The 23,948-nt window shown below is 49.0% G+C and overlaps 1 protein-coding gene and 1 long non-coding RNA gene across 2 annotated transcripts; both read left to right on the top strand.

Moving 5' to 3' along the window:
* Positions 1-7,707: 7,707 nt before the first annotated feature.
* On the top strand, positions 7,708-18,853 carry LOC128726705 (uncharacterized). The gene is made up of 11 exons (XM_053820527.1): positions 7,708-7,872; positions 7,948-8,416; positions 8,507-9,672; positions 10,218-10,386; positions 10,460-10,805; positions 11,107-11,178; positions 12,272-12,576; positions 12,721-12,849; positions 13,236-13,292; positions 13,370-13,501; positions 14,764-18,853. Exons 1-11 carry the CDS (start codon positions 7,723-7,725, stop codon positions 18,510-18,512), a joined length of 6,744 nt encoding a protein of 2,247 aa, XP_053676502.1. The 5' UTR covers positions 7,708-7,722; the 3' UTR covers positions 18,513-18,853.
* A 9-nt stretch (positions 18,854-18,862) lies between these two features.
* Positions 18,863-23,882, top strand: LOC128726706 (uncharacterized). Its single transcript, XR_008410826.1, has 2 exons — positions 18,863-19,217; positions 22,733-23,882. It is a non-coding gene; the product is annotated as an uncharacterized LOC128726706 (long non-coding RNA).
* The last annotated feature ends 66 nt before the right edge of the window (positions 23,883-23,948 follow it).

Here is a 23,948-nt window from a genome sequence, read left to right as displayed (position 1 = left end):
CCACTCCATCGGCGTTACGCGAGACATTTTATGGTAGACAAAAAGTGCGCATCTTCCGCATTCGGTAACGCGCTCAGGTGCGGTACCGTTTTGTCCGACCCATCGGTTCAACTCCACGAACCTGATCTGATCAAAAAAAAAAACCTCGGTGGTGCGTCTGCAACTGCATCTCAACCACAAGCGGACCTGTTTTATGGCCCCTTCGGCGTACTTAGCGTTTTATCACTTTCTTTCGGACCACGCCGTTTCCTCTACGCAGCAAAAGCAGCAGAAATGGAAAAGAGAGGGGTCGATCTGGTGGAAATTAATCGAACTCACCCGGTTCCTGGCACCCAGGTACCAAAGTTCCGCAGAGGCAACTTTTTTTTTGCTCATGCTACGATTTCCTAAGGTCAGCCTGGAGCACCTCACAAACCAGTTCTCGGGGTGCGAGCGAGAAAGAGAGAGAGAGAGAGACTGCACCCAACTGGAGAGACGGAAAAAAGTGCATCTCGGCGAATGCGACCCTCCCTCCTTTGGAGGCCTTAACGCAAGGTTTACTCAGCGAAACCGCGCTTTGCTTCATTTCGCTGGCTCAAGCCGCCTCAAACGGACGCACAAATCGGTGGCTCGCATTGTCGTGAAGTTTGTCGCGATCGTAGTTTTGCTGGATTGTGTTGTGTTGACGATCGTTTTGTGGGGATCGTCTTCTGTGTGACGCAAGTTTGCCTATTTGAACTCTCAAGCGTGTACGACGACCTCCCGCGCTAACGAGCCAGTGGTCAGTCATCGTCAGTGGTGTGTCCCTTTGGTCATCTGATCCTTGGTTTTCCTCTTGCTTCTTCGGGATCAATCCGCGAGCTGGCTTGACGCAACTTGCAACCCGTGCGTGTTTGGGACGAAGTAAATGGTTGTAGTTTGTTTGGTTTTCGATTACTTTTTTTTCGCGCTCGTCCGTGAAAGCTTACCCCGTGGTAGTGTAAGGGCACGCTGGGAGCTGGCGTAAAGGCGAGTCCCCGTGTGTGTTGGTGCGTGGAAAATTCAACTCCACCCGTAATGGCGACGATTACAACAATTACGAAAAGTGGTCCTGGTGGTGCGCCAGCCGTTCCCACGACGGCACAGTTTAAGAGCCACGTTTACTCGAAGTATCGCGAACTGCTGGGCTCGTATAATGGCAAGGCGAATGAAATACTGCAGACGTACCCGGGGTATCGCGTGAAGGAGGATACCGGATTTGCCCTCGGCCGGGAAGCGTGAGTAAATCGATTGGGTTTGCTTTTGTCCTGACGGCATCGATCCACAGGTGGTGGTCTTTATTTCCCCTTTTTCTTTTACCGTCTCGGTTGTGTGATCGATCTTTCTTGATTCGTCAAAGCGCTGATTCGTCGGAGAAACGCTATCTCATGTTCTACAACAGTTCACCTCGAAAAGTGCATTCTTGGTGCATCTTCTTGAGCATTCCGCTAATGGAAAGTGCCCCTTAAAAGATGCATGTGTGTGGGCCACCTTAGCGTAGCTTTTGGGGCATTATATCATCAAAAGTCAATCTTGACCTCCTTTACGAGAGCTGGCCAGCTGCGCCATGAGTCACATTCGCAGTCTGTGGAATTTCCTGCCTGAGATCAAATTTACGCGCTCATTCGCGCTTGTTTACATAACGCTCCGAAGCCTGTACTGGACAAGGTCCGACCGACATCGTCCTCAAGCGAACATAGCTCATGTCAGCCGCCAGTTTGCGAACATCAGCAACAACAAGCGTTCATTGTACGGCGTCTAAAGGGGCGCCTAAATGGCGACGCATTAATCCCAACGCTGGAACCAACCCGAATACCTTCTCGGGGTCTCTAAGCCGGCCTCTGCTGGGCAGCTTGCCAGCAGTGAAGATTTGGCAATGGCAAGGCATCATCGCCCGTGCTGCATAACACGCATGCAAATCAAACCCGCTGACTTCCGCCATATGGTTTTTTGAAGGTTTTCCGGTGGTTCCGCTGGTGTCCAACAGCACCGAATAGTTCAACCCGAGCACGAATCGCGGCCACAGGCTTTCATTGACAGTTCCATTTACGGCGACAGCGAGTGACAGTGGCGACAGCAACCGCGGGAATGGCTGGCAAAACGACGACCACGACGACGACGACGGAACGGGCTAAAAACAGCTCGAAACGTCATCAACGTTGGCGCCAGTCGGTCCCCCCATCCGATATACGCTCGCACTGTGTGTGATCTATGAGATTTGCCCCAGCATCCGACGGGGTTTGGTGTTAGTGTATCACACGCGCGTCAGGGTCACACGACGAGTAAAGCGGATTTACTTCCTCCATCGTGAAGCAGTCAGGTTTGCCTCCGGAGAGATGAGATGATTCCGGAGCGTCTTGTGATGATGAATTACACAAAACTCAACTGACGCTGTCATCGGAACTGTGCACTCGCCCTGCAACAAAGTCGTCTTCATGTGCCAGCTCTACTTCTGGAACGTCCGGATCGACGGCTTTAAGAGCGTCGGTTTACTTTCACGCTGCACCATCGCGAAGTGGAACGGTACGCCACTTTTCCCTGGTAAGCGGGAGCACTTGAGCTAGAACCCGTTTGAGGATTGCCGCGCACGGACCGGTTGCAGGCCGGACCAACAAGAAGTTTGAACGTTTCCTTTTCTTGAGCCTGCGAGACCTTCCGTGCTTCTCGGCACGGCTGGGCAGTTTCCAAACCCCAACGGAAAAAAGCCCCGGCTGACCGGGCGGCTTAAAGCTCACGCCAATGTGGTCGTGACTTTTGTTGTCAACATTAAACGGATCGAAACCCCGTGGGTGTACCGAACGCAAGGAAGACGACGATCTCAAACCTGTGGGACATTTTGTCGCACGAATCCCTCCTGCTCTGGGGCACTTCTGGTTGCGATAGATATGTATTTTTAAAAAACCCCCATGATTTCCTCTAAACGTTTGCCGTTTGCAGCAAGGGTTAGGGGGTGAGAAAAATGCGTGGTATGGGGGTGTGCGTTGTGGGTGTTTTTTTTTTGCTGCTCTCCGTTATGTACGACGAGTTCGCGGCTGGTGTGTACACTTTATCTTGCGCTTAGATTTCAAGGTTAATCAGATTGTTTATATTTCGCCGAGTGTCACGCCGTTCATCGTGTGCAGGGACGACCGGGGAAGGCAAGTTTCCGGGGATGAGTTTTTTTCTCTCCCGGGTCACACCGGGGACGATCGTTTGAACTTGAACCAAGGGACACAAGGATTCGCCACCCTGTTCGTGGTGATACGTGCGCGCGCGCGACATAAAGGCTGTCACTGCTGGTCTAAATAGATGTAAACACTAATGATGGACGGTGTTTTGTTCGAGGACCTTAGGTTTGCTATTTTCTTTTGTTACATAAAAATAAACGCTTACATCAGCAGGCACGGGGAGATGGTTCCAGCAAGCGCCAATCAAAGGAGGCTCTGTTACACCGTGAGCTCATCCGCTTGAATTGTGGATCATAATTTTAATTGCGCGGTGGCAAATGGTTAACCTCAACGACTAATTGTAAACAGTGTCATTAGTTCATTGCAATAAAAAAGCTACTCTTGGCGTGTGGGTTCCGAAAAAACGGTTCCTCATTAGCTGCAAATTAAACATTCCCGCCCAAGGTTTGTTCACCTTTTGCCGTCGATTGCAGTTTCCAAACGCACGCTCGAAACAATGCACGGGATAAACACGGACCTTCTTTCACATCCCAAAACTGCATGCTCTTTCGCGCTCGGCCGCCAGTAAAGGCGTCCATTTGGGCGTGATCTTTTGGCGAGGGAAAGATATTTAAATCGTCCCAAATTAGTTACACCCGGTGTCCGCTTCACGGCACTCGCGAGAGGAGCGCTCGTATAAGGGAATTAAATGCATTCCCATTCCGGGCGGCGTGAGTCATGGTTTAAATATTGAACCTGTTTTTCATCGCCACCGCGTTTGGTGGTGTTCACCGTCCCGGTCACTGGTCCATTTCCCTTTGGTGCAGGGTTTCGGACATCTCGCTTCGTCTTACACGCGCCCAGCTCGCTTTGGTCCTGTTCCGTTCGGTGCGAAATGGACCGGATTTTGAACGAAATTTGCTGCCCGAGAACAGGGCATGCGAGTACTTTGTACATTTTTTTTATCGCCTCACCGACCCCTAGACGTAACGATCGCCTTTCAAAGCATTAGTCAGCCAGCGTGGTTCAAAAGGTCACATGCTGTATTTGAAAGTTTTTCTACCGACTTGGGTACTTTCTCTCGTTCCTACCAATCGCTGGTGCACGCGAGACGTCAATCATCTTCCTGAGCGGATAATGATATCCTTAGGCATGTCTCTGGAACGCCTCGAAAGCGAACCGTTCCTATTGGGGAGCTTTCAACGGAAGGCAAACAAAACCGGTGTGTGGGTGGGTGGGAATTTTCACTTTCCACCCCCTTCGATGGATGAAATGAAAGCAGAGCTGGAATCGGTCTCGTTACAAATCGATCGCCACAAAGTGTTAAGGACTAGTTAATGTTCAAGCGGTGCTTCAAGTGCAGGGCGCAAAAGGGCGATGAATTAACGGCCGATTTGGTCCGCTATTTGACACCATTTGGGCACGCCGTTTTGCGATGCTTTGCTCGCTCGCTTTTACTATCCCTTTTTTGCCGGGGGAAATGCACATTCGCGAATCACTTACCGAGGGCCGATTTAAAGGGTTGTCTATTTATAACTGCACCAAGCCCGCTCAGCCCGTTAGTCATGTTCGAAACATTCCGCTTTCGGGTAGGCATTGACGAGATGACGCAGGAAGTCGCGTGTTTGCTGGGGGCGCATGAAACAGCGGATCTACATTTAGCAAACGTCGCTGGAAATGGACCACCGACGGTGGGGGAAAGTTTTCATGGAAAATGAACTTGAACTCATGAGCATTCCCATCGCCAGCGGGAGCGCGTAGAACAGCACGAGTCAGCGTAAATTGTGCGCTCGATAGAAACCAGCTTCAAGACACGCTGAGGGGCCACTTTGGGAGTATGACTGGGTTGCGGATGGCCGTGCTTTGCGAGCGGTTACTTAAATAGAACCGATTTCTGGCACCTGATGATCGCGATCGTCAGAACCGCGCGGCACGTTATTTACGCTCCAGCGGAAGCCGTAACTATTACGGCGCTTTCCACGAACGTCCACGAGACGGAGAATGTATTTTTAGCACATCAACACGCCATACGATCGTCGCGTGGTCGTGAAAAGGTTCATGGGAAGGGTGTTTTATCAATTAGTATGATGATGTCTCGAATAACCAGCAAGATCTTTTTAATGTGCGTATCTTGCGGACGTTGAACTTCGCTTAATAGAAAAAGCATTTTCCATATAATTGAAGAGCATTGTTTTAACGGTTAAGCCGTTTAAAAATCGAAGAAATACGATCGTGCAAAATGACAGCAAAAAGCAACAAAAAAACACGATGTAAACGCTACTCACAAGCGCCAGATTTTCATGTCCAACAATCAAACCTCAAAGTGCACTTTTATTGGCTACTAAACCACTTAACAGTCCATATTCTCGAGTGCAAGTGCTCTTTTGCGCTTCTTGCGATCGAATTGTGCGATCGTACGTCCTCACAAGTACGCAGCACGATCGCGCCTGCGGTTGAACGTTTTCAATAAAAATGAAGACTTGCGTATTCAAACCCCCATCGAAGCGCAACAATTAACCCAAATACACCCAGATCCTCCCGGGACGAGATGAGCCACGGCACTTAGCAAAGGGGCTCCCAAAATGCAATTTCATTCAAAAAACTCACAATGCACACTGCGAAGAAAAAAAAACGCAAGAAAAAAAAAACAAACCTCATGAATTTCACTCATTTCCCATCGAGAGAATAACAGCGCGTCCTGCTTAACGCGGGTGCGATAAATCGTCCGTCTACTTGCTGCGCACTTCCTGGGAGGTGCAATCAGGAAGAACCACGCGGCACGCAGGCGAATACTTTTCGCCACGTTTTAGTGCATCATAAATTACACCGCCCGGTTCAAAAAACGGTCCAATGTTCGCGCGCCGCAGGTTGCGCGGATTCGCAGCACAATTATACCCCCGGGTTAAGCGCTTCGAGAAGCGGCTTAATTTGCAACCTCCTCCCTTTTATTCCGCTCGCAAGGGATGCTCCCGGTGGAGTTGCATTAGCACAAAATGGTTCGGGTTCGGGAGCAACAATTCGGACACGGTCGATCGGCCGGTGGCAAATTGCACCAACGAGAAATCCTATTTTTAATCCTGCAGCTCAGACCCCACTCCGGTGCAGAGTGGCGCCGGAGAGATGTTTCGGCGATGATGGGCGGTGGCCGCCCAATGTGGGAGTGATCTCCCCTTCCACCATCGCTACCAGGACACACAAACGCACACCTTCATCCACTGGCACGTGTTGAGTGGTCCTCCAAGTAGCCGTAGTGGGCCGTGGCGCTTTTGACAGCCGTACGGAGGTGTCATGTCCGAGTTGTCTGTCCGCAGACTTGGAATAGCCGACTGAGATCCTTAAATTGTGTTTTTGTAGCATTGCAGATTTTTTTTCTCGACAGCTAAAAAGCAATAGTAGGCCGTGCAAATGTCTTGTCCATGTTTGATCTCTTTGTTTGCATTTCAAGCCCCCGTCATTAGCCGAACGCATCCACCGACGCAGTTTTGACCGATATTTTGGCATTCTGGCTTCTTCACGCATTTTTTTTCGGTTGGAACCAAACCAGGCGTTGAACCGCTTAACCTAATTGTGCGGATCGTAACGATGATAGCTACTAGGTAACGGATCTTGCGCCGAAAGACACCGAAACCCGCATCTTCGCCTATATGATGGATGATCTTCTGGCCGTCGGTACAGAAGGGATCGCTGTTTTTTTCCCCGCTTCGACCACTGAATCTGGGCGATGTGTGACAAAAATTAATGCAATCCGCGATCTGCCGGTGTCTGACAACACTGATGGTTTGCCGATGGGTTTAGCAGCGCGAGAATAAACATGTCAGCAGGACGATTTCGGGAAGGAAGGTTGAGTTTTCTTCTTGTAACGCCAGGCAGGAAAACCTGACCGAAACTAGGCCAAACCAAGGGGTGCCAGATGTTTTGCGTATTGCAATGTGTTATTAGGAAGGAGAAAGGTTTTTTTCTAAGCAAGAAAAAACAGTTTGATAATCTCATTGCTTGCTGACGTTGGTGGTGGTTGTTTTACTATGAGCGGAATGAATTTGTTTTTTGGAGATAAAGAAGATCAATATTATTTGTGTGAAATTCATTGTTTTATTGGAAAGTAAGAGAAAGTATATACAAAAAACTCGTCCACACTGTTAGACGAATATAAATAGTGCTCTCTTGTAAAAAGAATGACGTGATTTTAGCCCACGTTCTGCATCGTCGTTAAAGGCCTCAGGGCGTGTGGGAAAAATAGGCCAATGCAAAGTGTGTGTTTTTCCATTCGGTTCGGAGAATTTTTCCCACCGTTAGACGCACCATTTCGCGAAGAAGAATACCGAAAAGAATCGCTCATTTGGCCGTTGGTTTATGGGATTTCGGAAACCGAGGCGAGCGTGAGGCCGTATAAATAAACGGATGATGTTTATGTTGGTCGTCCATTTTTTCCCTTTTTCAAACGTGTGGTTGCTCATTTTTTTTTTCGCGTTCCATGTCACCCTCCAGCTACGGTGGACCCCAGCAATCGACGATCGGGAACTCGGTCCGTCGGATACAGGCCCAGCTGCCGGCAGAACCACCAGCCTGCGTACAGAACGCCATGATGCGCCGGGATAAACAGCCCTTTACCTACACACCGGGTGGAATTGACCTGTCGCAGATCAAATCACCTCGAATGGCGAAGCGGATATCGCGAAATGCCAACTCCGAGGGTGTTACCGGTCAGCCTAAGGTGTCTCCATTGGCGCAGGTACGTAATGACCTTGGTATGTCCTTGACATGATGTGATCAACGAGTCGTTCCTATCCGTTCGTCCCCCCCCCAGAACAACGGTTCCCAGTCAAATGGCAACGGAAGTCACAGTTCAGTGTCGCCAGCAGCTACACTCGGTGCTGCCGCAATGGGTATGCCCTTTCAGGTGTTTCCTACAGGACCTCCGGCACCCCCACCACCACCACCGCCTCCAACGGCTGGGAAAACTGGCTCAACGAATGGAGGTCCTCGCACAATGATGCCTCCACCACCTCCTCCACCTGGACCGGGCATTTCCGGTGGTTCCGAAGCCCGGAAGTCACCTCGACCACAGAGCTTTGAGCCTCCACCGATGGGAATGCGTCCCGAGATTAAGATCCCGCCGAATCCGATGTCCGCTTTGCGCAAAGCACCCCGTCCGCAACCCAAGAACGACTTCTGGATCGAGGAGTACCGGCGGGAAAAGCAACAGGATGCACCGATCATCCCACGGTCCATCCCACCCAGCCACGGTTACTCAAACCGTGAGCTGGACGACGAAGGTAACCTCCAAGCGGGCCAAAACCCGCGGCCAGCCTGTTACTAACCAAAACGCACCATTCGTTGTATCGCCCATATTGTTATCATTGCAGTTGCTAAGAACACATTCAATCGCACAGACGAGCTCACTGTCCGCGGTGACGCGTTAGCACCGCCGAAACGATCACCCAGCCCATCCAATCTAACTGCGCCGCTAGAGGGCGCTGGTTCTCGCGGTGCGTCATCGATCAAGACGCCGCCGGTGTACGGGCAGAGCCCGGTACCGGCGAACCTTCCGCCCCCGATCACCCCGACCAAGGTGTCACCCGCACCACCCCCACCACCACCAACACCACCCCAAGTGCGCCCCAAACCATCACTTTCGCCTGTGTCCACGAGTCAGCCCACTAACACCACCACACCGCAGTCGCAGTCCGGAAGCGCCGGGCGGGATCCGTCCGCAGGCGCCGCCAGGACAACGGTCTCGTCCGGATCCGGTCCGGTCGCTTCTGCACCTTCATCGACACGCACAGATTCGCCACACAGCGCCACCTCGTCCCGTGTGTCCCCATCCGTTTCATGCGCCTCATCATCCAGCCCACCCACGGTTGTTTCGCAAAATGGCGGAAAACCGGCCGCCACACAGCGACCCGCCGCCCAGGCCCTCGGGTCGCTCTACATACCGCCGATACACGAGGTGTTCGCCAATAGTAAGCAAAGTCTCTTAACCCAAGCGAGCCCACCATGGATGTCGTCGCGGCACAATAGCCTGAAGGAGCAGCCCGAATGGGTGCACAAGGACGAACAGGACGCGCCGACCGACGGCACTAGCGCCGACCGACGGTCGGTTTTGGCCGACTCGCCTGAGCGGGCGAACCCACCACAACAGACATCCGTGTTGCAGCAAGCGAGTGTACCGAACGCCACTAAAACCGTTGATTCTATCGTCACAGCACCGACGTCGGTGTCGGTTAGACCGTCTCCATCCGTGCAACCATCGCAACAGCTCACACCTACCAGCAGTGGTCGACCGGTGGCGGCTGATGTGTCCGCTCCGGTACGGCAGCCTACTTCGGCGTCGGCTTCTCAACAACAACAGCAGCATCAACAACAGCAGCAGCAGCAGCAGCAGTTCCAACCAGCGAGGGCACGTCCTTCGGTGGATCCAGTGTCGGTGTCCACGGTTACGATGCCTGTGAGCAGTGCCTATCCTCAGCAAGGCCCATTGTATGCACAGGCACAACCCAACAATTACGCTTCTCAACCGTCGGCGCAGAAGGTAAGTCTGTGAGGTTCTTAATTGAGCGAATGTCCATGGCAGACGTGAGACACCTGTAGCATGAAGCTAGAACAAGGAATCGCAGTACAAAATGCATAGGGTTTGGTAGGATCGACCTGTTCTGTCTTTGATATCTATATGCTAGATGCTTGAAGAACATCCTTATGGAGCTGTGTACACTTGTGATATGGAACCGGAAGAAGCAATAATCGTACAATGTGCATGATTCGATTGGTTCTGTCCTTTCGTTGGTTGGATTCCATTGGTTTGATCGGAATTTGAGCCAAACTCGAATCAAAGATGTCTAAGTAGAATATGAAGCAACTGCGATTGATGTATATGAAGTTGTTCAACCAACTTCGGCTTAGTTCCGGTTATGAAGAACAGATCCGAAGGAACCACCTTGACACTATACATCTTGTCCAAGGCTAGCTTCTTGTCAAAAGCCTCTATCACTGTATCCATCGATCTAGTGTGCCTTGGATGATGTTTTACCAAGTTCTAACATTCCCTCTTCTATCTCTCATTCTCGACTATCATCGCAGGAACGCATCATACCGATACAGATCGAAAAGTCACCAGTTCAATCGCCGGCAACGGGGCCAAATTTTGCACCCCCACCCTATTACAGCCCCAGCGCACAGTACGGTCCGGCCAGCGCCACCAGCACCATGCAGTCACCCATCCCGGTCGCATTCGCAACACCGCACAGTGGTACCGACCTGCAGCAGCTCGCACCGATCTCCCGTACTAATCACACGTGTTCTCTTTTCTTGTTCATCCGCAGGATTCACGACACCGACGGCCATGTTCACCAATCCGAACCATTTCGTCAACCAAGGCTACAACAACATCAGCTATCCACCGACGCCGACTGGGCAGCCACAACCACATCCGATGTATCAACACCACCAACACTATCCGCCGGCACAAACGCCACCTCTGCATCACATGCCGATGCATCCACCCCAACCGGTTCAGCAACATCAACAACGCGTGCCACAACAGCAGCAACAGCAGCAACAGCAGCAGCAGCAGAATGTGACCAATGTGCGCGTTGTTCCCATCAAGGTGGAGGGCGCTGAACACACGGTCCGTGGGCCGCTGTCTAACACACCGGCCATCATTCAGAGGTAACAAGGGCCCGTCCCGAATGCTAGAATGCACTTTTTCCCTTTGCTGCTTTACTAGTTGCATTGCAGCCTGTTTCTGCTCCAATCCCCACGAACTCGTGTCTGATGCGCTTTTTCTTTTGTTTTTCTTCCTTTTTCCGCACTACTCCACGTGCGCCTCCATTTTGTCTACCTTTTTCCCACCCTCCACGCGCGTGAAAAACAACTTTTCCACCCCCAAAAAACATGCGCTCCAAAAAAAAAATCTAAAATAAATCAATTTCCCGGCCCCCGGGTTGGAATTAACCGGTCGGGTGCATAGTGGCGATCGTAGCTACGTCATACACGACATCCCGCTAGAAGCCAAGCTTCGCTTTCTTAAAAATAGACTCAGGTACAGGAGCACGCACTGCGGATTTGCTGCATGGTGGTTGAAACGGCACCGTAACAGCCACGCTTGGCTCGCATTTTCGCTGGCCGGCGGTGTTTTGTTGTTGCAAAACGTGACGTGGAATGGAAAGGCGAGTGTTCGAAGCGCGATCGCAAGGATCGTACGGTGGAAAGCGCCATTTTCCATCGTGCATGAGATGCGCTCGCGCTTGGAAAACTTTCTCATTTTCCGTTTCCCGTCCGTTCGAATGTTGCGTGTGGTTTATTTCTCTGTTTCCTTTTTGGTTCTAACTATTGTTTTTTATTTATTAAATTTGTTTGTGATGTGATTTCGAATTGATGTTTCACTCTGGATAGCATGGTTCAACGACTGGCTAATGATGCTGGTTTTGGGGACTGTTTTTTTTTATTGTTATGTCCGCATTGTGGTGTTGCCGCTCGCACGCACGTGTCCTGTTGTCGCGCAATTGTTCATCGAACCCTTTCGCAAGCCTCGTCTAATGCATCACATCTTTAAGCTCTCTTTCGCAACGCACCCACATTACCATCCACCTTTCGACGACAAAAAGGGAGCCATTAAATTGCCTGTCAGCTGCTTTCGCTGCTGTTACGCAAGCCGAGACGCAGCCGCTGGGACGAAACGTTAAAAAAAGAACCGGCACTCAATAACAGCACAATCGGCACATGTTTACGACAGTAAATAAACCTCATACTCGGTTGGTGTATTCTAATTCCGAAGGCGCGTTTAATTTTCTTATGCAACAAGGCGCCTGGGAAGTTATCGCGTTGCTATACTTTCGGGTTTTTTTTTTAATGGAAAGATTTTTCGCGTCACTTTGTGCTCACGTTTGCCTGCCAGATGGTTGATGCCATGTTGATTTCATGCTGCAACCGTCATTCAACTCGATCATTCGTCGCGATCACTTAACCGCGCACGAGACTGTTTCGTTTCCATAGCTCGGTTTTCCTGATGCTCGATCATGCTTCAGTTTCGATCGTTAGTGTTCGCGTTTTTTGTTGTTGTTGAAATTCGTACAAATCAGCTGCACAACCAAACACGTCTCGTTCTAATGCGCTCCCGTTCGATCCTCTTCTAGTGATCCTCGCAGCAGCAACAACGCTCAAGCGTGGAACGGCAACAGTGCTCCAAACCAGTCGCGCTCGTTCCGCGTGCTGCAGCAGATAACGGACACTCTGGACGAATCGGAAGCCGATAAAGGTGGCAAGGATCAATCCGCTGCCGGTGGAGATCAGGCGGATGGTGGCAAACAGCAGCAATCCTTCGGTCGTCCTACCGGCCAATCGGCCGGAGGACAGCAACAGGACTCGACCGAAGGGCAGCTGCGTCGATTACAGCTCAGCAATGAAGACAAGACACTGATGAATAGAGTTAAAAATCAAGGTACGCTTCGCTGGTCTCAACGCTAACCGAGAAACGTGTAACATTTCGTGTCTTTTTTTTTCATTATGATTTGTCTCTGTAACGGCTCGCTGTTTCGCTGTGCCGCGCCCTGAATGTCCTTGTGGCGTCCTTGTCGCGCATTAGTCGACGGAGAAGTGTATCTCCATAACGAAGAAGATCCACGCTATCGCGGTGCCGCCATACCGTCCAAAGCGTTCAGGTATCTGCAGAACATGACCGACAGTGGTCAGGCTGCGAACCAAGCCAACAACGGTACGGAAGAAACCAACAGTTTCGTTATGTATTAAAGTATGGTAGTTGGCTTTTTTTCTCCGTTTGCAACTGCAAGTTTTATTATTTTCGCTTCGTTTGGTTCGCTTTGTAGAGTAATTTTCGTTTTCGTTTGTTTGTCTTCTGTATATTTGTCTGTAGTGCTTTTTGTTTTGTTTCGTAAAACGTGTTGTGTTTGTACATATGGCAACGTATGAAGTCCTCGTGATTCGTTTGATTAGAGTTGTACATAGAACAAGGTACAAGGTGTAAGGTTTTGGTCGTTGCATTTCAACCCGTTTTCGCGTTACTTATAGTTGTTTTTAAAAATAAAAACATGTTACTCAATCGTCGATGCTAATTGCTTATGCTAATTTTTATGCATACAGGCTCTGGAAACCGTGCCCAGCAAATGTTCAGCAACAGAGGAAACTACAATGAATCAGGTATGCAATGTCAACGGCACCGGCAGTCCACAACGAAGCTAATGCATGTTTTTCTCCACCCGCACAACACCTTGCAGATGCAGATGTGCAGCAGTCGCAACAGTACGTGCCACCGAGCGAGCAGAAGGTGGAAGAACCAAAGAAGTACACCGGCGGTTCCATCCCCAGCCGTTCGTTCAAGATGCTGCAGGCAATGACGGACGCCCCAGGTAAGTGTTCACGGTTCTGCGACGTTGCGATTACTTCCCCTTTTGGGCTCGATGATTGCATTGACCCTGGGGTTTTCACCCTAAAACAATGCCAACACTGACAGAACGGTTCAACAGCTGGCATTGTTGGCTAAGAGCAGCGAGATTGCAGGTTCTCGATGAGCCACTTCAAACCGGCGGTCCATGCTACCATCTTCACAAGAACGTCTTTTTTTCCCGCCGTTCGAAACCCGCGATCGGTGCGCGCATCGGTTCTTCTCATCCGACCGTTAATCTACATAATTGACCATTGATTTTTTTTTCTCTTACTCTATTAACTTAGTGTGATTTTTTTTGCGACCTCCTGACCTCCATCTATTTCTATTTGGTGTTGTTTGATCATCAAAACTGCGAGTTTACTCTAAAACAACCCCCTCCCTTTCAAACCTGAACTCACACAGTAACCAGCGGGATGGGCCCTCAGTCCATTCTTCATCTTTCTCGTTTTGTACGAGGCAAATTCGGTTCTTCAAAGTGTAGGCCTTCCCCGTTTTTTTTTCTCTGTTCTCCCCAACCACCCCTGAGTGTTCCACCCAAACCGCGATGGTTGATCAATTTAGCATTAGGCTTGTGTTGAAAGGAGTGACGGTTGTTGTTCCCAGGGTCGCTTATCAGTGGCTGCGACGCCCAAGACTGCTTGCTGTCCTGAGTATGATCAAGTATTGCTGAATGAAGAGGCAAGCACATCCGCAACAATGAAAAGCACGAAGCGAAATGGCGCTGTCTTGTGTGGCTTTGGTGTGACGAGCGAGAACAGTTCTTTCTCGATTGATCTTGTTTCTGCAGGGTCTATGTTACTGTAGCTCCCGTACAACAGGTTCTACAACACGCTGAGTAGTAGCCTACATAATGTGGTGGAGTTCTAATTTAGAGATAGTATTTCCCAATTTAATCAGTGAACTAATCGGTAAGCAGCTAATGATCGCTATCATGATCACTAGACAATGTCCTAATTAGGACAAAGCCTTACTGAGAAAATTTGATTCCTTTATGCTACGATCGTATGTGCCATCGTTCTTCTTGCTCCAGCACAACAAACTGCACATTATGTTGGCTACTAACTCCGAATCTGGACGTTGTAACCTCACCTCGGTGATGATCCACCTTCAAAATCAAAATGCTCAGTGCATCCATTATTCATTCATCATAATGTTCTGTCTCTCTTTCTCTCTCTCTCTTCTCTCTTTCTCTCTTTCTTTCTTTCATTTTGACGATCTTCACAGCCGATCCAAATTCCTCAGACACTGAGGGCACTAGTGTCAAGCTGCCTAACGGCAGTGGCACAGATATTCGATACTCGCCTTATCCCTATCCTCCGCAGCCGTACTACTGCTGCCCTAACCCCAATTGGCACTACTACGATCCCTCCACTAACCCCCCGTACTATCCCCCTCATCATCCGCCGCCTCATCACGCGCATAGTTTTTACTATCCGCCATTGCCCCCACCACCCCCGGGGCCGTACGATCGGGGTGGTGGGTTTTACGGGGGCTACATGTCCCCGCATCACTTCTACTATGCGCAGGAACCGTGCTCTCCGTGCACGCCTCCACCGTACTATCAGCTGAGCCAGCCTCAGACCGCGTACTGCGAGGCACTCCCAGGTGACGCGATCCACACGTACGTGATCACTACGCCTCCATCGCGGATCGTCGTCACACCGACACCGGACGATTCGTGCTCCGATAGTGAGCTGCTGGCGATCAAGGAGCAGCTCGGCGAGTTGCGTGATGTACCGGGCGAGTTTGCCGGTGTAGAACCGAGCGGCTATGATGGACCTATTCCACTGGCTCGCTCCCAATCCAGCTTAAAACGGTTGTCCGAACGGCTGAGCTGCTTTAGCAATGGCAGCAATGGCGAGCTCGACGGTAAAACCGGCAGCGTGCGTTGTTCGCCTTGTAGTCCGCTGAATGAGCGGTATCGGACTTATGAGGAGAGTACCTCCTCGGTGCCTTCGTCTCAGTCTGAGGCGTCAGACTCGGAGGACGAAGCTCCAGTGAAGTCCGCAGCAAGGACACCTGCGGTGAGCAAGCCTAAGGACACGGAGATCGTGCCTATCAAGAATGGTACACGTGGCGCGGGCCAGGATGATGACGAAACCGAGGACGATGAAGAAGAGGAGGAAGAAGAAGAAGATGACGATGAAGAAGAAGAAGAAGCAGCGAGTGAGGATGAAGCAACGGTAGGGTACGGCCAAAATGGTGCGCCAGCAGGTGACGAACACCTGCCACATCAGCTCAGTGTGATTTTCGAGGAAGAGAGCGTGTATGGTCAATCGACGGTGGCCAGCCGGCGGGCGAGTGTTTGTAGCAACAGTTCCACGTTGAGTGATTGCTCCTCGACGTTGGCGAACGATCTGGACGATGACGGTGACGCCGATGGGCAACCGAGCGGTAACCGCACGGACGATGATATCGATCGTCTGGAGGACATGGAGAAGTCGCTCGTTTCGGTGCGACTCCCGTTGAAGCTGTCCTTCAGCAAATCACCCAACAACGAGGACATCGCAACGCTGGTCGTTGGAGAGAGTGAGATCACTGGGTCCAAGGAGAAGCTGGTTGGTGCCAAACAACCTGCTCAGGCGCACGACAGTGACGATAGTGGTGATGAAAGTGACACGGAAGAGGAAGAATCTGAAGAAAGCAGTGAAGAGAGCTCCGAGGAGGAATCGGAAACGGATGAGGGACTGGCGAAGTCCCCTGTGAAAACCGAGCCACCGGTCAAGGATCAAAATGAAGCGGACACGGATGTAACAGTCACGATCACGATCCCTTCGTTTGGGGGGAAGACTAAAACGAACCAAGACCCTGTTCGGAGTTTGGGTCGTACGGACACTGAGAAACACGAGGATCCTGTAAAGCCACCGTTCAAGATCAACTACGAAGAGGCTTCCGAGGTGTCGGTGTCGGTTTCGCTGCCATTAAAGCCCAAGGGTAGCTCTTCGAGCGATATCGCAAAGCAACCGGAACAGGAAGTGCAAACGAGTGCTCCTGTGGCTGGCCAAACGGAACAGGCTAAAGAGAAAGCCGATGATGAAGAAGAAGAGGTTGATTTCTGGAGTCAAATTGGCGATGAAGACGACTATCAGCGGCCAGTGCGCTCGTACTCACGGGATATGTGGAGCAGCCGCGAATTTAGCGTCGATCGGCAAAGCACCTGGAGCCAGGACGGGGAAGATGACGGCACAACAGACTTCTGGAGTGCCGAAAATGGCCCAACGGAGGCGTCCGATTTGTGGGGCATTCGTGTGAATGATGAAAAGAGCGCCAAAAAACTGGAAGATGCGGGCAAGGATTCGTTGGACTACTGGCAGCAGGAAAACGAGCGCTGTGTGAAGAGTCTGTATGAGCGAAGAACGAGTGGTTTGGACGTGCAAGGACTGTCCGCGAAGGATGAGAACAACAATAAATCGTGCGTGCCGCAGGACGACGGAAACACACCGAAAGCGATGCACAACGATCGCAAGACTGAGGATCACAGCGAGGACGACGGTGAAGAGCAATCCGAATCGGAGAGTGATGATGATAGCGACGAGTACGAGACGTCAAACACATCGAAAGAGGAGTCAGAAGCAGATCAAGAAGCTGGACAGGACGCTATGACGGCTAAATTGGAGTCGTCGACAAAGCTGAAGCAGCTAGCAACTTCAGTATCTTCGAATGGAACCGCCGAGAGGCAGGATACCGACACGCAGCAGGGCGTCAATGTGTCAGACAAAGCGGAGAGAGATAAGAAGCTGTCGGTAAAGGAGCGAATATCGCTGTTCGAAACGCAAACCGTCGAGCAGCGCCCGGTGCTGGAGACCATGGCAGGTGTTCGCGGTACGGTCACACCGACGATGGGCAACCGATTGCGACCACTCTCGAGACAGCGCCATCTCTGCGAGGAGTCCGAGGCAGAAGACGACTCCGGCGTGACGTCGGACATGAGCAAACACATCTCAGAGGTGGAGACGGACTCCGAGTGCTTCCCGGAGATGTGCAAGATGACACGGTACCAACGTGCGGCCACACATTCCAGATTATTTAAGCTTTTGCAGGACGAAAGTAACAACGGTGATAGTGAGGAGGAGGAGGATGCTAGTGAAGATAACAGTAATGAAATGGAGAAGAAGACGAAGCTGGAGCACAGAAGAGCGCCGCAAGAAGTGGTCCTGCATGAGGCACCTGCAAAGCCGTCAACAGCGACCACAGGTCAAGATCCAACCGGTATCGCCCCTACTGATAGTAGACGCGATCGCCTGACACTGCCCATCAGCCAGCAGTCGTCCTCTGGTAATGATAGTCTGTCCTCGTCTACCTCGTCGGCGTCTCCTGTATCAGGAACCCTTCAGAACGAAAAGCTCGCCGAAGAGCTAGTACAAAGTTTGTTGATGAAGAAGAAGGGCCGATTGTTCCGTAACTTGCCGCTTGAAAAGCTGCACGCCGCTGCTCTCAAGATCCTGCAGGAAGACCTCGAATCGAACGGTACGATCAGTTCGACAGAGGATAATCTGGCGACGGTTGACTCGACGCCTGCTCTCACGCCGCAGGAGTTTAAGAACGAGTACCCCAACTCGTACGCCGATTACTATGACACCTGGTGCAGTGATTCGCTGCTGCCGAATGGAGCTAACGGCTTCCACTCTGATACCGGTTCGGACTGCGGGATGGTCAAAGGGTTCCGAAATGTGCCTGAACACCAGCTGGCACTGCTGAAGAAGGACCTTCGCCCAGGTTCCGGAGCTGGCAACTGGTCACCACGTTGCCCGAGGGTGTTTAGCAACAAAAACGTGCCCCGTCTGATGGGTGTTCGAGAAGCGGATATGGTAGAGCCTGCTCGAGCTTCTTCAAGGCCACCGTCACGGTCATCTAACAACCGGTCACCCTTCACCGCCATCACTTCGGCACCGGGAGCGATGTTCGTTGGCAGTCCGATGGAAGATTGCCCCAACAACCGTACCACTGCCAACCGACAGTTCAAACTGCCATAAACGCCGAACAAGCGCAACTATCGCAGTAAGCTGGGTGCGCTCCAGAAACTGCTAAATACTGCCCGCATCACTGCCAGCATAGCTACTGCCAGCATCCCTCGAGACATGGGGAGATAATCCGAGATTGAATCGAAACGCACTGATTTAAATCAAGCCCACTAGTTTGACCGTCTACCGTGTGCTGATTAGTTCGCGCCTGAGGCCGAACGACGTAAAAGGACGCATTTAGAAGCGGCCATGTACGGTGTATATGTTACATTTTCTTTTTTGTATATATAGCACTATTTATTCACATGAGATTTTCGCCCGAAACGTGGCCCTGTCGGCGCGGTTGTGCCTGTTTCCCTCAGATCCTTATGCGTTTATTCCACATCATGTCCTCCCTAGTCCTAGTCCACTCGATCCTTTTCCTCTATCTCACTCACTCTTGTTTACTGTACCTTGCCACGATCGCCTTATCGCGCCCGCGATCCCCACGACGAGGGTGGCGAGCGTAGGTCTCATTTGCCATTTGCCGGACGCGAGCGAGTATTGGTTGCACTCTCTGGGAGAACGCCCCCATGACGCCATATAATTGTTCATCATCCCCCAAATCAAGAAACAAACTCGTCAGGCTTGGGAACAAAAACTAAAGCTAAAATCAAAGCTCTAAAACAAACAAAAAATCAATCCAAAATCTTTCCCATCAAGAATTCCGAGAAACAGGTATCTAAAAGTCAAATTTTATCATGTATCGAGCATTTATCATTTAACTCATTTTGTTTTCTTTTCTTTTTTTGTATCGTTAAGTTTATACTTTGATTAATTCCTTGATTGAGTTGCGATTGGTTGATTCTGTGTTTATTTTTTTTTTTCGAGCGAATTTGTGTACCTGTCTGGTCTGATCTGTCCCCAATTGTTGTGCACTAGTACGCTTCAGGGTAGTATTTAATGTAATATTGCCATGGATGCCACAAACTCGCGAGACGGCCAGGTGGCCCTGAACGAGCTGCTTAGTAGCAGTGGCAGGCGCACCTGGCCTAAACTTAGGTTTAGTAATGTACATGGACGACTCCTTTCTCATATTTCACATCTTCGTTCTTTTTGTTACATTCTTCTTCTTCTCTGTATTCTTGCAATGACTGAACTTTGTGTTATTTTTAATAGTTTCTGAGCGATCAATTTCCGTGTCCGTGTGAGCGAGGGATATGGATACTTACGAAAGCATAATCGCGGTCTCGTTCGTTTTTTTTTTTCAATTTAAAACCGAACAGGATTTGGGCATCGGTTGTACTATGGAATATTACCTTAAATACTACTTCTGTTGCAACAAAAGCTTCCAAGGCTGTTTGTGCATTGTTCGACCCGTTTGCGAAGATACTAGAGACAACGGACAACCATTTGGCGGCTGGGTATGAGAAGCGATAACTTTAGACCAACCATTCAACCCGACGAAAAGCCAGTCTAAACTTATCCTTCCGGGGTGGCGTCTTGCGCGATTCGTTGGTCCTGGACCAGGTTACGATAAATCCTCGTTTCTTGTTGTCAATGTTTAGTCAAGCTGGCACGTTAGCTGCCAGATTAGCCAATTAGATTAGCAGATTTACCGTCAAGCCGTGTCAGTATTTCGTTTCGTTGTCTCTATTGTTTTTCGAATTGTATGTTTGTTTTGTTTTTTTTTTCTATCGTTACTTCCGTTACAATTGACATTTGTATTGTTTAGTCTAGTATTATTGTTTCTCTTAGTTACTCTCGTTTCTAAATATACCTACCTGACTGTGTGGGAGTACAGCTACACGGATGCGCTAATACCGCAACCCACTAGCCCGGAAGGCACGCTGGCAAACGAAAACGATCGATACGCGCGCCATTTTCCCCCACTTTTCCATGCCAGATTGTTTGGTGAATGTTTCTCTTTTGCCCATGGGTTTTCCATTGACAAGAACCATGCCATTCTTAACCGGTTGCCTTCTATTGTTACGTTTTTTTATTATTGTGGTTGTTGTTGTGGTTGTTATTGTTGAGTTGCCTACGCACAGTGAATGTTCTAAAACCCGCTCATACGTACAAATACGCACACACGGTACATACGAACCAACAAGCAAGGACCTGCAGCAGTAGCGCGGTGGAAAACTCACCTCCACAACACTGACGCGGTAACAGACTCCACCTTTAGCTGAATACGAAAATAGAATTGAGAAGAAGAAGATAACGACTAGAACAAGAATGATGCGAAATCAGAACGCGGAACTAGATCGCGATCTTGAGCGCGGCCCCGTGTTGGTAAACACTCGACAAACGAACGGGGGTGCCTTTTTGTATCTTTAATTGCAACCCTCGATTGGTTTGCCCACGGGCGTGAGATAAAATTTGAGACAGAAACAAGCGCCGCTTTTCAACACAAGTACTCAAAACGATAAACCGAATGTTAAATTGATTGATCCATTCCACTTCCCCACATTTCCGAACGCAGGTGTTTAGCCATAGTCCCCGCCATCGATCGAGTAGCGCTGATTGTGGAACATCCAAGCATATCATAGTGTTCTGCCGGCCTTACTTCCGTTTCCCGAGTAAACCTTCTCAATCCTCCCAAGACGGGTGTTCTTTGTCATTATCTAGGCCTTTATGCTTGACGTAATACTGTTTTAGATTTAATGAATAATCTCTATCTTTTTTTAACTGGTCACGTTAAGCGACTCACTGACCCCCTCACTGAACGGTTTTACTTTTGTTTTTACTAAAGCTGTGTTACTTTTCCCATTTAGAAAACATCAAACTACTTTTACCTTTAATTATAGTTCGTCACTTTTCGAACGTTTCGTATAGTTTGGGTAGAGTTAAGGATTTCTTCCGCACATAACTACGTGCGAATCGGTTTCGACCATGAAGCATAAAGCAAAAATCAAAACACATTAGATGATCGGATCAATTCTATTTTCCTTAAATTCAAAGCGATAAAGGTGAAGTTTGTCCTTTATTCACTGCAGACATATACAAACCCCGAGACTCATATGCTGCTGCTAATTGAACTAATGGCACATCTAACACAACTACACTAATTCATGAATTAATTTGTCCGGCTAAGAAAAAGGCGCAAAGCATCGATTCAAACGCGTAAACCCGGTGCTACAATGTATATGCGCGAATCGAACGAGAACATCAAAAACATAACCGCGTGTTATGCGCTTCGTTGTGAACCATGCGAAAAAGGGGTGCATTTTGGTAACGCCACCGACGACATCGTCTTTCTGTTATTTTCTTTCTTCTCCCACTTGCAGACCAACGTAGCGAAGCCAAGAAAAAGCAGTGACATGTCTAGCAAATCGGCACGAAAATGCCACGAGCCCTTTCGCTCCCACCGGGAGCGATGCGTGTGTCTGTTTCGTGGTGAAAAACGTCCGAGTGCTCACCGTGCCGCTGTTCTTATTGCTAACCCCTGCATAATCCTGTTGTACAGACACACATTATACTCCTTGGTTTCGCATTGTTTCTCGACACAGTCCATCCACATGTAGCGAACGAATAGGCGAAAGTAATCGAGTCGCGTAAGAGCTAGAAAGTGTGAGTAAGATACGCGTGTGCAGATTACGCTTGCTGAATTACCGCAAGGAGCCTTGGCTGAAGCATTCGCAAGGATGCCTTTGAACAGTGGAAATTAGTCTATATATTCGGAATGATTTGTAATTTGTAACCGGAAACCAAGCCGAAAGCTCACACATGCTTGCGAGTAATTAATGATACGTCTTGACGTCCTTGATGCTTCTGATAGAAATTCAAACTTTAGCTAGAACGTAAATAACATCCTTGTGGTAGGCCACGGTAAATTTTGCGCCGCCTACTGACCTTACCTGCTACAAGTGATTCGCTTTCCGTTCCAATACAGGCTGTTGGTTTTCACGTCTCACGTTTGATTTGTCTCGAAATTCGCTTCCTTCGTAATGCAAACACCATTGGCGACAACTATTGGCTACTGAGATGTGCAACGAAACACTGCGAACAGATGTATCCCTGCTCGTTTCGATTTACCAGCGTGCCGTGTGCTAAGTAACCGCATTTTACTTTTTTGATGTGTACACCACTTGTCTGCTCTGAGAGTTTGTATTTTGTGCGTTTTATTTTTCATTTGTTTTTTATTTTCGTTTCCACAATCTAAACGCGATCTGCAACGCCAGAAAAGATGTTGAAATGTACCCTTCTAATTTACCCTTTTTGATTTCGTTCTCTTCCCTTCTCTCTCGCAGGTCCCGGTGAAACTGATTTTTAATGCGGTACATCGGACACAGGATGCGCCAGCCCATAATGTATCGATAGTGCTTAGTTGATCTTCTAGAGAATGCTGTTTCTTTTTTACAATACGTTTGATTTTTTTATACGTGTACGATATTCTCGGTTTTTCTCTCCTTTAAATATTTACCACTTGAATGGTACCATGTTAATGTCGGCAAACAGCTTTTTTATCCACTATAAATGATGAAACAAGTCCCAAATTTTATTACTAGTGCAACCTGTATGCTTCGGATTTTGTACGATTATTTTGTTTTTTTTTTCGTTTCGTAGAACGCCCATCCAATGGATAAAACTGCTCTGATGTTACATAGCATTTTCTAATATTATATCAATAAACCCACATAATCGAGTAAGTGAATTTGTGCTGGCAAAAAAAACATGCTAGCAAACCAGAATCAGAGACGTAAGCCTCCGTATAATCAAAAGCTTTTTATTTGAGCCACCCCATTTGATACGAATGTGGGTTTTGAAAAGGACTCTTGATTTTGGCCAATCCGCTTTTAAATTTTGCAACTATTTTGTTGTTGTTGCATTGCCCTAAACTAGCGCTAGAACCCTACACAAGCTGATCGTAGACGATGCCGCACATATTTGTTTTTGCTTCGTTTTATCAAAAAATGTAACCGTGAGCCTGTTTCTCAAGCTATCTTGAAGTGTATGAGGTTTTGATTGATTTACAATAAGTTGGTAACTGGAGGAGCTTTTGAACAAAATTGATGTGTGTTTTCTATGGAGAAGTACCATACCGCAGCGCGGGACTAGCGAGCTGACAGAAGCAAATGATCATCGAACAAATGATAACGCAAGCTACGATGGAAATGCGCGAATAATTAACATTTCGTTCAAACCCCAACTACGGGAGGTACGGCAATCAGACCGAATTAACTCCCCTTGGAGATTGTCCCAAAACGAATGAAAAAAAAATCTTGAAGATAACGATATTATTGATTCGAGAGTGATAAATTCTCAAGAGTATGGTTTTGTTTATCAACGCGTGCGCTAAGAATAAGCATTGCTTATGATCCCTGTAAACAAACACTTAATATTGTTTTATTTTTCGCTATGAACAATAAAGGAGAAAAATGTTATTAACGATCAACGTAATTTGTGCTTCTTATTTGCGTGTGTTTGAGTAAATTGGTTATTATTACCAACGTGCGTGAGGGAAAT

The sequence above is a fragment of the Anopheles nili genome, chromosome 3, assembly GCF_943737925.1.
Source record: "Anopheles nili chromosome 3, idAnoNiliSN_F5_01, whole genome shotgun sequence".
Classification (NCBI taxonomy): domain Eukaryota; kingdom Metazoa; phylum Arthropoda; class Insecta; order Diptera; family Culicidae; genus Anopheles; species Anopheles nili.
The sequence above is the reverse complement of the archived record's forward strand: the minus strand, read 5'-3'. Positions and strand labels throughout refer to the sequence as shown.